Raw genomic sequence first — 12,070 nt, forward strand, 5'->3', positions numbered from 1 at the left:
ACATGGGGGAGGCCTATTGAGTCAGCAACAAGCAATGCATGGCCGCATGGGATTTTCAGCTTCTGGAAGACTTGGCATGAACAAACTTTGTTGTCCAAGGCGACTCTGTGTAATGACAGATGCGACCTCCGGTGTTACCGCACCCATGTGTTTGGCTGACTTGGTTCGCCTTGCTGAGAACCAGCGTGTCAGCATCCGCTGGATAAACATGAATAACTCGACGACTGGGGAGGGTCTGGCTTTTCTCAGAGCCTTGTTTAGCTGCTCCGCCACATTGCTGGTTAGAAGGTTGTATCGATTTCCAAGGAAGTACGTCCGGGATCATTTGTCGGTGCCCATGTCTTCAAGGTATTTGGCACAAGCAGCGTTGGTTTGACGGATTTTCCCAAAGTTATCATTAAAGTCTTTGCGTTTGAACGAAAAGGCAGCTGCACAGACGAGTTTGGCGAGTCCTTTGCTTTTGTACCGGGAGACAACATTTCTCATGATATGGACGATGCACGCCCCATGATGCGCTTTGGGGAAAACAATAGCCCTGGCTTTGAGGAGTGAGCTATGACGATCTGAGATGATACTAAGAGAGGTGGAGTCTGCAATTATCCTCTCGACCTTTGTTAGAAACCAGAGCCAGGCATTGTTATTCTCTCCATCAACAACCGCGAAAGCTAGGGGGAACACTTGGAAGTTAGCATCCTGGCCGCTTGCGGTTAGTAGAACGCCTTTGTATTTCCCAGATAGGTGGGTGCCATCGACGATGAGGACTGGTCGCACACGACGGAATCCCTGGATTGAGGCTCCGAATGATAGGAAAGCGTAGAGGAATCTGGACTGGCCAAAATCATCAAGTTCTGTTTCAATGGCTGTGACAGTACCGGGGTTGGTGTTTTTAAGCCTTTCAAAGTAATCGGCTAGGTTGAGATATGAATCTTCTGTGTTTCCCACTGCGTTGTCGACAGCCTGTTCTTCAGGCCTGTGGCATTTCATGTATGAGGCAGAGACACCCAGATCCTCCAAGACGAGCTGTTGGATCTGGGCCGCTTTTGGACCTTCGTTTGGTTCTCCGTAGCAAGAACGGTAGATATGAGCAATGACCTTTGACGTAGCCTTCGTCTTGTATTGGTCCCGCTGGTCGAGAGGGCATGTGTGTTCAAGCTGAGCCTTTTTGATAGTGTAATAGCCACATGTAGTCAGTTGTTTAGCTAGTATGCACCAGTCTCGGCGCGTGTTGTGGCAACTGAGGACAAAAGAGTTCCTGGTCGTCCGGGTCTGCCTGAAGTGGAAGTGTTTTTTGATAGCATAGATAGCTAAACCAATTTGACAGTCTTGTTTGGTTGCGTAAAGCTTCCCAACGGTTGGTTCCCCATCAGTGTCTTCTACGTTAAGATCAAGTACATCATCGGCCTCGTAGGAGAGATCGTCAAAAAGAGGAGGGATGTCGAATTCCTCGTCGCTAATCTCACCTAGTGGCCTGGTCTCCCAGGGTGGTGGGGCCTGAACTGTAGGCTGGTGAGGGGAGCCGTGCATAGGGTGCGGTGTACGAGGTGACAATGGGCAACTACTCGTATGCGTGTACGCCGAATTTGAGTGTACACCTAAACGCGGCGTGTACGGTGAGCCGTTGGAGTACGAGTACATGGAGACCGTGTGTGTACATTGGGGTGCGGTGTGAAGGGGTCTTCCCCACATGCTTGTGTGTTCGGTGTCTAAGATTGTACAGGTGGACCATCTCTTTGGTGTACACCCATAAAATCAAGGTCTTTCTTCCAGTCCGTATCATCTTCGCCGGAGACGCGCACAGTGTGGTCGAACGCATTGCCGACGTAGCTCTGGTAGGTTTCAGAGGCTGTTTTAGGCACTTGTATCCCGGCCATCACTTCGGTGGAATGGGACCCGCCGAGAGATTCCTTAATCAAAGGCTCCCAAAAGTCTTGGTCTTGGTCGTATCCCCGTTCCGGGATTGGATTAGGCGGTTGTGAGCTTTCGGGTTCAGTTGTGTCTTCCTCTTCTAGGAGCCATGTGTCGGGTATGTGGTCGGGGTCCTCTTTGAACATTTTTTCAAGCATCTCTTCACCGCATAAAAGTGTTTCATCTTGAACGGAGACACGGTGGGGTTCTGCCGGAGGGATGGGATGGGGTGTTGTGTTTACGCTATTGGGGTTGAGGGGCGCATCTTGGAGGAGTTCCTCTTCATCAAAGAGAGAGAAGCTGGAGATTTTGGAGGATGAGGATGAGGAAGGTCGGAAATGGTTGAAGTGAGGCTTAAACGTTTGGTTGGGAGTTATGTAAGCATTCTCATCGACTTGTGTATCTTGCGGTTTAACAACTTCTGAGTGGAAGGTATCAAACAGATTCATGGTTTTATAGACCGCTAGGTGGTAGAAGAAGAATGACACCGCCCCGTCGTTGGTGAGAATAACCGGTGGTGTGGTGAATCCGGTGGCAAGCTCTTTCATATTTGGAGGCCAGTAACTAAGGACAGACTGCGGAGCCGGATCCGTAAAGGTGTAGAATTCTTGAACGACATTGCTCTGTAATTCACTCAGGGACATTCCAGCGCGGACAGGCACGATCCTAGACATCTTCTTCTTATCGATTACAAACTCCCATAGCGAGCCTGCTGAGGTCCATTCGCCGGGGATAACCATGCAATGGTCAGCCATCATTACACCTGCGATAAAAAAGACCCAAACACGTAAGCTATATTGGTTAACACAGAAGGGTCAATTATGTTGTCATTACAAAATACCTTTGCCGTAACACCAGGAAGAAGATGGAGGGGAGCATTGTTTGAGAAACCGTAGAGGCAACAGAAGGTATGGAGATGAGATTGACTTTTTAATAACGGTTTAATCTGGACCGTCTAGTTAAAAAGATAAAAGTATAATCCAAGGGCTGAGATAAGAGGTAGATATAAGTCAAATCAGAAAAAAAGTGAATCGATCTGAGACGTCTAAAATAGGGGTAAGATGAGCTGCTGGGGTGGTTTTCTGCTTGTATAATCATTTAGTTAGTGGGTCATTTAGTTAGCGTGTGAGGATTTAGTTACTCATAAAGACTTTAGTTAGTACAAACTGCCTTTGTATAAAAAACTGTCTTTTCGTGTTAATTATAACTTGAAACTGCCTTTTTAGTGTAATTCTCTCGTAAGTAAATGACTATTTCTCTGACCATGTACCGAACACATTAAATTATTGAAAGAATTACATTGAAAAGCAGTTTATGAGTTTTTATTAACACAATAAGACACTTATTACTACTCAGACACTTTTGTCTAACTAAATCTAATTTTCACTCATAAACTAACTAAAAATTGACAGCTAATACCCATTACACTAACTAAAATAAAGTGGGACCCTATAACTTTCTTCTTCCTCTTTCCCTTTATACTTCTCTGTAATTTTCGAAAATGAAATATGATTCTTCTAAATTCATTTTTTCAGAGAAGTTATGTTTAATCATTGTCTTTTTTTCTAAGCTATCTTTTGAGATATATGAAATACATGACTGATGGTGGTGTAATGATGCGTATTCGACGGCAACATCAACGGTAGAGACGTTGGGGACTCACGTCTATGAACTGCCATAAACATCTTCTCGTCACTCTGACTCATTATTGCCATGAATTAAGATTGAAAGCTATCACATTTGGGTAAAAATACATAAAAACAAGTTGAGAATGTAAAGAATCGTGGAAAATAGGCGAGATATGCGAAGATTAGGGTTTCTGGTCGACAATGGCTAAGGAAGAAGATGAGGTTATTTTTCGTAATTTTGCAACATTAATGAAAAAAAAGTCGTGTGTACATTACATTCAAACTGTACATGTATACACTTATTTTTGTATTATACATCAAAGTGATTGTGTACACATTTTTAGCTTTTTGTAGGTTTTCTATCTAAATAACTAAGCTTCTGCGACTTCATGAACTCACATAATGCTAACACAATGTACATGTGAACTTTTTTCCTTCTTCCCATGTACATGCAGGGTCGAGTCATCCTTGAAATCTGACTGAACCCAAATATCATCATTCACACCTTGTTTAAGAACTGCTGATTAGTGTATGTGTTTTCATGCTAGCTTCATGGTAGGTCTTAGCTTGATTACTTTATGGTTGTTTTAAATATGTACACTATCACATTTCTCGTACACATGTACACCACCATATTTTCCGTACACATGTACGCTATTATCGTTTATCATACACACACACAATGAAGATGAATTGAATTTTGTGTTTTGTTCATCAACTCCGTTGTCGTCAACGAGACTGGCAAGAAGTGCGATCTGCAATATCAATGGAGGAGTATCACATTTTTGCAATTTTGGTCCTCTAGTTTACTGTTTTTTTTTTCATATGCCTCAAACTTCCAATCTGATCAAATTGCCTCACAAAAACTACTTCCAATCTGATCAAATCTAATATACAATCAAAATGATTAAGATATTTAAAACGAGATGCTAAAGTCATTAAAAACATGAGATATCATATATGTACACATGAGTAGTTTTTGTATGTACACATCGAATATCATTCTGGCCCATAGTATTTCTCTTTTTACAAGAAAATAGTGAGACATGATTCAAGTATATATGTACACCAAGAATATATAATTTTGTACATGTGTACACCAAATATTGTACATGTGTACATCCATAATTGTATGTCACATAAACAAAGTCAGAAATATAACACATATGCTATCAAGATCTAAAATAAGCTTCATTCACAATAACGAGAACATTTTTTATTCATGTAAACCATGATTCCTTGTCCTTATACGTACAAAGACAAATCTATCACTTTAACATGTACATGCGTACACTAACATTATGTACACATCCACGTGGTCATCCAATGTACCTGTGTACCCGTACATGTATATACTAACATTATGTACACATCCACGTGGTCATCCAATCTTAAGAAAAACTTTTTTTTAATGAGTAGCAATTTTGTAATAATTTCATCTTCTTCATATTAGGGTTTTATGTGTTTTCTGCAAATATAACTCACAGCCGCCATTGATTTTTATCATGCAATCTTCATTGTTTTTGCGTTTTTACCTCTAGGACTTACAAATATTATATAGATTAACCGATTAGAATCCAAAACCAAGAAAGAAAAAAAAAAAAAACAAGTTTTAATTTCAAGCTTTGGCATATTCTATCCAAATTTTCATAGCTCTTTTCCACCAAATACTTATATGCCGGTTACCCAATCGTCTACCCTGTGATACCACCATGTCCTTTGTGGGATCAGTTGAAATTTCAATCGTCACAAAGAAAAAAAATTTCATTGTCGAAAAATGTGAATCCGTGGCTGGAAATAAAAAGTAATTATCTGCTTTTTGTCAATTATAAAAATTTATATCATTTCAAAATTTAAAATGAGAATTGGCCAGCACATAAAAGAAAGAAACTAGAAACCACTATCGTTAACAATAAGTTAGGAACAACTATATAAATAACCTATAAAAACTATCTTGGTAGCGTAATAAAAACATAGAAACTGACCATGATTGTTAATAACTCTAAATTATTTTTATAATTTTCTCGCAATTTGGGTAAAGGTATTATATTGTGGTAGTCAGCAGGAAGAAGGCAACAAAGGCATAAAAGCAAATAAATACCAATGATGACATACCTTGTCGGAGAATCCTTAATATAAACTATTGTATATTTTAGTGGTACAAAATGAGACAACGTGAGACGATTGAGAAACATTATGGGTCCATTCATTAAACAATATGTAACATTATTTTATAACCGAATCAATGAGGTGTCTCCTCACAACTTTATAATATCTTCTCCATTTAGGATTTAGTTGGTGTAGTAGAATACTTTAAACATCTCACGACCTCTTTGGGTAGTAGAGACAACACATCCCCATTAGTGAGTGATTAATTATTACTACCTAGTCATATGTTTTGCCACAACACACTTTTTTTTAATAGAACTCATGTTATATAGTCAACTCAAGGTTTTAAAATGCAAGTTGAAATTAGGTGTTAGTTACTAGATTTATGGTTTTGTTATGTCAACTTAATGTTTTATAATGCAAGTTGCAATTATATGGTTTTAAATCGAAAGAATTTGTTAAAATAGAAGTTAAATCAACTGAAGATGCAAAACAAAATCTTTATGTAATCTCTAATGGAAAATCATATTTGACATATTTCAAAAAACCAAATGAAATGTTAATAAAGGAATGCATAATAAGCCTCTAAAGATTTTTTACAACCACCTCTCTTTTTTGCTCAGTTTCAAAGTACCCAGAAGCTAAGATCCAAAGGTCGAGGCGATCTAAGCGCGGCTCACTGACTCTGACAGATGGTGTTAAATCCTGAAAGTCCCATTGTAACCATTCATCCGATTTGTTGACCCAATAAATCTCTCATTCTGGAACCTGTTCTGACTTTGGATCTCGTTACTCAACCCATCCCAGTGGCCATTAGGCAAGGCCATATTTCTAGATTGATCCATAAACCTTGATGACATTCCCAAAGAATCAGTGAGTCTACAGTTCTGATGTGAAGACAAGGGGCTCTGCATTGCCAGTTGATGTTGTTGTTGAAGCTTTGTCTCGTTTGAGAATATGTTTGTGTTTCCTTGAAAGTTTAATCTGTAATCTAGGCTTGGATTCTCAAAACCTTGACCAACAGCCAAAATCGCAGGATCCAGAAACTCAACATCCCTGACACCACCATTGTTTTCAATTGGAAGTGACTGATGATATGGGGTGTTGTACACTGGCGATTCAGAATAACGATGGTTCCCTACACATAATGACAACAGATTCTCAATTTTTATAACAGAAAAAAAAAACCGGAGCAATGAGAAGGGAACTTCAACATAAATATAAACTTGCCTGAAAAGCCATTCAATGTCTGATGTTCTCTCCCATTTGATGAGAAGCCTGGAGGAGGAGGAGGTCGACTTGTAACTGAAAATCCAGGTGGCGCTGTAACTGGAGATCTTGCAACAGCTACAAGACAAAAAAAAAAGTAAAAGATTTTAAGTTTTTACACGAATCAATAACACGTAGGCACTGTGGCACATATGCTTTTGGAACATATCCAAGTCGATATCACAGAAGCATAATATCATCATAGCAAAGAAAAGCATCAGCCAAATAGTAGAGATACGGCGAAAAAGAGCTGTATATTGTATTCATTACTAACAACTAACACTCCGATAACCATCAACCAGAAATAACTAGCTTGGTCTAGTAAAAGCATACTATATACATATATATATATATATATAGAAGACGAGAAGCTTGAGGTAAAAGGATGAGAAATCACACTCACAATGAGGCTTAAAGGACAAGGGCAAAGTGGCGTTTTGCGCGACATAGTCCATTCCTTTGAGATAACTGGATGGAATACCATTATACATTCCAGGCATATTCATATCACGACTCTGTCGCTCTGAAGAATTTTGGTATAAGTCACTGCCATGATGTCTGTGGTTGAAGACGTTAGACGATCTAAAAGCCTGATCCTTGGATTCATCAAAAGAAAACCGGGACTGATTATTCTTAATTTCACAGTAACTAGCTAGCTTACGAGACCTGGCCTCTACGTCACCTGCTCCTAGTTGCTTCGGCAAGTTATGAGGTGATGTCAAGTATTCATCAAGATCTAACGACATTATGCTTGCAATTCTGTCATCTATTTCATTCCTAGAGCTTCCCTGTGTGTCAACGCCACAGTTCCCATTTGGTTGGGTGTCAGGAAACAGCATAGAGTGATTAAGACTGCCATTTAAACGACTGGGCTCTCTCTGTGGCATCTCGTTATATCCATGTGAGATCGAAGCTATATTACTTCCTCTGCTGTCAGCCGCGGAGGACCCAAACATACTCCTGGTTTCATCATGCTCAACCTTATACTGGCATGACGAAGGCTGCATAGTGCGTAGGAAACTAGCTTTATTGGTCGCAATGGGCTGGCAGCTAAAAACTTCGGGATCCTTGAGTCTTTCTCTAATAAATGATGACATATCATCCTCCGCTTGAAGATGCCGATTTGTTACCAAGGGAGATATCAAAGGAGTACCAGCATTAACTTCTTCTCTTGAGACAACGACATCGTTTGCCTTAGTTATACCAGTCTTCTGCAATTGCTGTACTTCTCTAGTTTCATTGACACAATGCTGTAGATAAGAGTCTCGGGATACTACTGTATGTGACGACTTTAAGGAAACGTGATCAACATGTGAACTGTCAGATCTTGTTAGCCCCCCATAGCCATCCACAACACTATCTGAATCCACTGACACCTCGTCGCTGCATACACTCTGTCTCCCTCCATTAATATTTTTGTCACCATTGGACAGCAGAGAAGTAGGCTCTGGAAAATTCGTGCAATCTGATGGCACACTAATAGCTCTAGTGTTATCCACATTTGCAGAAACTAAGGCTTTATTATCGCTCTGTGTCCTATTCACCGAGGAAAGCTCTGGAAAATCCGTCTGACTATCCAATAGATCTTGCGGTTTTAAGGCAACCCCATATGAAATATGATTATCCTCTATTGCTGGCTTCTTTAATACATCACTATGAGATGCCGAAACAAATGCCTTACTATTACTGGTCTGGGTCCTATTAACTGAGGAAAGATCTGGAAACTCAGTCTTGCTATCCAATAGCTCTTGCGATTTCATACCATTCCCATATGAAGTATGATTATCCTCTAATGCTGGCTTCATTGATACATCGCTATGAGATGCAGATGAAACTGTGACAGCTTTAACTCTTAAGAGTTCCCCCGAACATGGTATACTCGGCACGGAAGACTTGCTTGAAGCATGCATTCCCCTGAAAAACCAGTTACAAGTTACAGACAAAGCAGGTAAACAAACAAAAAAGAAAATATATACACAAGAGTCTAGTGTACCACAAGGCTCCAGCAGGAAGACTAACAGATCGGCCGTTGCTACTATTTGGGGGAGAAGTTTTGACAACACTCTGTGCATTCTGCAAAGGTAAAAATGCCGAAGAAAAAAAGAAGCCAAAAGCATAATAAATCATACATAAACGCATCATGATTCATGAATATGGAAAGAATATCAAAGAGGCTCCAAGCAGGGCTGACAACTTACATTCAAAACACATTTTGGAATTGGTCTTGGGATAGACGCATTATCAACATAATCATCCACTGGTGGAGGTAACATACTCCCTGAACGCCGAGGAGAATTAGGCACCGCACCAGTAATTTCTTCAATAATTTTCCTTTTCAAATAACAAGAGAATCAGACCGAAACAACATATATGCAAGAGCAAGGAACTGATGCAAACTCAAATCCCTGCGAGCTTCAAGAAAGGATAAAAGCTGTCTGGGTCTAATAAGTTTAACTAAAATATACTTTAGAAAGAGAGCTTACTATCAGCAACAAAGAAAATTAAGAAATCAACCACAATCTATCGAGCTTAACTGAAACCATGGTTTTAGTTACTTTACCTCATGTGCACTGATATTGTCTCATCTTTCGTGAAACTATCTTCTTGGAAACCAATCTCATGCAAGTAAAGGCATTCCACATTGTTACAAGGCTGTAGAAAAAAAAAAGACGAGACGGAATTAGGCTTGTATGCTCGTTCATACAGGGAACAGAGCGAAAAAAATACAAATATTTGCTCACCATGTTTCTGATCCACGCATGACAGTACTTCATGGTCCCAAAACATGCCCTAACGACATCCAGAAATATTTAGAAATTGAACCACAACCTACCGTAACTAATCTTTAAAAAAAAAGAAAAGGAAACATCACATACTTCAAAGGTCTACCATCGAAAACAAATAGATGTACTGATCGGATACAACGAATTGCTTCCTCCTCTCTGGAGTAAGTAATATATCTGTGAAACATCGATTGAGAAAAGAAGAAATGAAATATTAGTTCAATGAAGATTGTTAGAAGTGAACATGTCTTTCATCCACAACTAGAAACCATTGATATTATATGTAAGGAAATACGGATACATACACACTGCAAGAATTGTTTGGAAACAGTTGGATCTCCCCAGCTTGCGTTCGAGCCAATGCTACCTTTACGACTTTCCCATACTGACCAAAGTATTCTCTACTCTGAAAAAGCTGCATCATATAATGAATCCCACGTTAATGAGATGGAAAAATGTGAGTTCTTTGCAAGGAGATTAGTATAGATGATGGAATTACATCTTCATCTGCCAGATCAAAAGGCAAGCTCATAACGTAAACCAAGTTTCTTTGGATGACTCTCACACCAGTTAGGTCTTTTCTTCCCTCTGAAGGTTTAGGCTTCACCTTATGTGATTTTTTCCGGTCATTGTTAAGTTGAGCAACCAACCTGGTGAATTATCAGAAGAACAAAGATAAGTTTCTACACGCAAAAGAGGAACAAGATTTCTTTTCTTTTGTTTTCAACTTAAGAAGTACCTTTGACAGCTAGCCGTCATCCCAACAATCTTTTCCTTATCGTAAGAGGTACGACATGCAGGACAGCGACCCTCTGTCTTATCTTTCTCGGCCATCTCTATAATCCGATGCCAACACCAAACACATATCTGCAATCAAGGACATATATAAACATAAAATTTAAGAAAGGGTGTGCATTTTCAAGACTACAGATCATGTTCCTTTTGGCAGCAGAACATTGTTCCAGATGGGCTTGTGTGAATGCATATACACATACACAACTAATAGAAAGTCAAATTCTTCAAATGAATCTTAGGTTCTCAAACTCAAACAAGTTCATACACTCTTTGGTGCAATTTGATTTCAAACTAGTAACAAGAACCCAAAACATCCTGCTCGGAGGGAAACAAAAGAGGAAGTGGTAGTAAGGTACCGAACCTGATAGCCACATTTGCAAGGTTTGAAATGCTGATCAGTCAAGTCCATCTCCTCAGCACATAGAGGACAAGTCTTATCTCCTTTGTCATTCATCGTTTCCTAACCATATAATAATAATAATAATAATAAAAAATCAGAAAACATGCATTTTTTAAGAGCAGAAACATTTCCATAATCATTCAAAAAAAAGGAGAATCAATGAAAAGTCTCAAAATAAAGAACAATCCCCAAAGTAAAAATAAAAAATCAAAGAAAGGGAGAAACGTTTTCAAACTCTCAAGCCCTAATTTCAGAGAATCTATGAAATGCAAAACCTTAAACCACTCAAATTCTGTAATTTTGAAGGAGGACAATCTCTAGATTCTACGGCCAAAGGAGTAGGAAAATCTAGATTCTAAGGCGAAAACCGTGAATTGATTGAGAAATCGTAGCCGCAGCTTTCCAAATCAACGAACATAAACCCTAATCTAGGTGGCTTTTGAGACGAAATCGTTGGATAGAAACGAGAGAGATAGAGAGGGAGAGGATACTAACGGTATTGGGAATGGAGGGAGGGATAATGGATGAGGAGATTTGCAGATATCGCGAAGAGGAGGATGATAGTGGCTAAACCTTCTCCAATGGCTGTTGTTTGTTTTTCTTTTCGAAAGGTAGAAATTGAATTGCGATATTAATACCTACTTTATTTCTCAAGTTTTGTGTTTTTTTTTTTCTGACGGCTATTTATTTTTCATGTTAAAATGGCGAGTAGTTTTCTAGGTTTTTTTCAATCCGGTTTAGTTTGTTTTCGGTAAACTTTATATTGAATAAAAATCATTCAGTTCGGTTTAGTGTGATTTTTTTTTGGTTCTATGTTATTTCTTTTTCAAAATGCATGTATAATTTGAATTTAAATAAAGGGGTTTTTGCCAAAACTAACCCACAACTTGATTTTAATCCCAAACTTATACCCAAACTTGAATCAAATGCAAAACTAATCTAAAAGCCTAGTGAAATTACAGCTCAGCCCCTTGTGACCAAACAAAAAAATAGAAGTCATTTTTACGAATATAGCCCTAGTAAATCGTCTAAAGTTTGAATTGATTTTATGAAGTCTTTAATTAGATAATTAAGTTTAGGCGTTATGTTTAGGGTGTGGACGACTTATATTTCAGTCGTCTGTTGAATAATTTACTCGGACGACGTATATTTTAGTCGTCTGTTGAATAATTTACTCGGAC

The 12,070-nt window shown here is 39.0% G+C and overlaps 2 protein-coding genes across 2 annotated transcripts; both read right to left on the minus strand.

The window, feature by feature from the left end:
- Window positions 1-321: 321 nt before the first annotated feature.
- Window positions 322-1,635, minus strand: LOC106338219. The gene has a single exon (XM_013777249.1). It carries the CDS (start codon window positions 1,633-1,635, stop codon window positions 322-324), a length of 1,314 nt encoding a protein of 437 aa, XP_013632703.1.
- Window positions 1,636-6,124: 4,489 nt separating this feature from the next.
- LOC106342269 lies at window positions 6,125-11,533 on the minus strand. The gene is made up of 13 exons (XM_013781147.1): window positions 11,385-11,533; window positions 10,851-10,949; window positions 10,434-10,561; window positions 10,194-10,344; window positions 10,000-10,109; window positions 9,788-9,871; window positions 9,653-9,701; window positions 9,472-9,563; window positions 9,110-9,242; window positions 8,905-8,984; window positions 7,315-8,825; window positions 6,873-6,989; window positions 6,125-6,780 (listed from the first exon to the last, which is right to left on the minus strand). Exons 2-13 carry the CDS (start codon window positions 10,941-10,943, stop codon window positions 6,341-6,343), a joined length of 2,988 nt encoding a protein of 995 aa, XP_013636601.1. The 5' UTR covers window positions 10,944-10,949; window positions 11,385-11,533; the 3' UTR covers window positions 6,125-6,340.
- Window positions 11,534-12,070: the final 537 nt, after the last annotated feature.

Source organism: Brassica oleracea, chromosome C4 (assembly GCF_000695525.1).
Source record: "Brassica oleracea var. oleracea cultivar TO1000 chromosome C4, BOL, whole genome shotgun sequence".
Classification (NCBI taxonomy): domain Eukaryota; kingdom Viridiplantae; phylum Streptophyta; class Magnoliopsida; order Brassicales; family Brassicaceae; genus Brassica; species Brassica oleracea.

Coding starts and splice junctions, on each gene's coding strand:
- LOC106338219 (XM_013777249.1), bottom strand. CDS start 1,635: ATGTACTCGTACTCCAACGGCTCACCGTACACGCCGCGTTTAGGTGTA.
- LOC106342269 (XM_013781147.1), bottom strand. CDS start 10,943: ATGAATGACAAAGGAGATAAGACTTGTCCTCTATGTGCTGAGGAGATG. Junction 10,562..10,850: donor CTTGCAAATGTGGCTATCAG/GTTCGGTACCTT, acceptor CCTTGATTGCAG/ATATGTGTTTGGTGTTGGCA. Junction 10,110..10,193: donor TTGATCTGGCAGATGAAGAT/GTAATTCCATCA, acceptor TATATGATGCAG/CTTTTTCAGAGTAGAGAATA.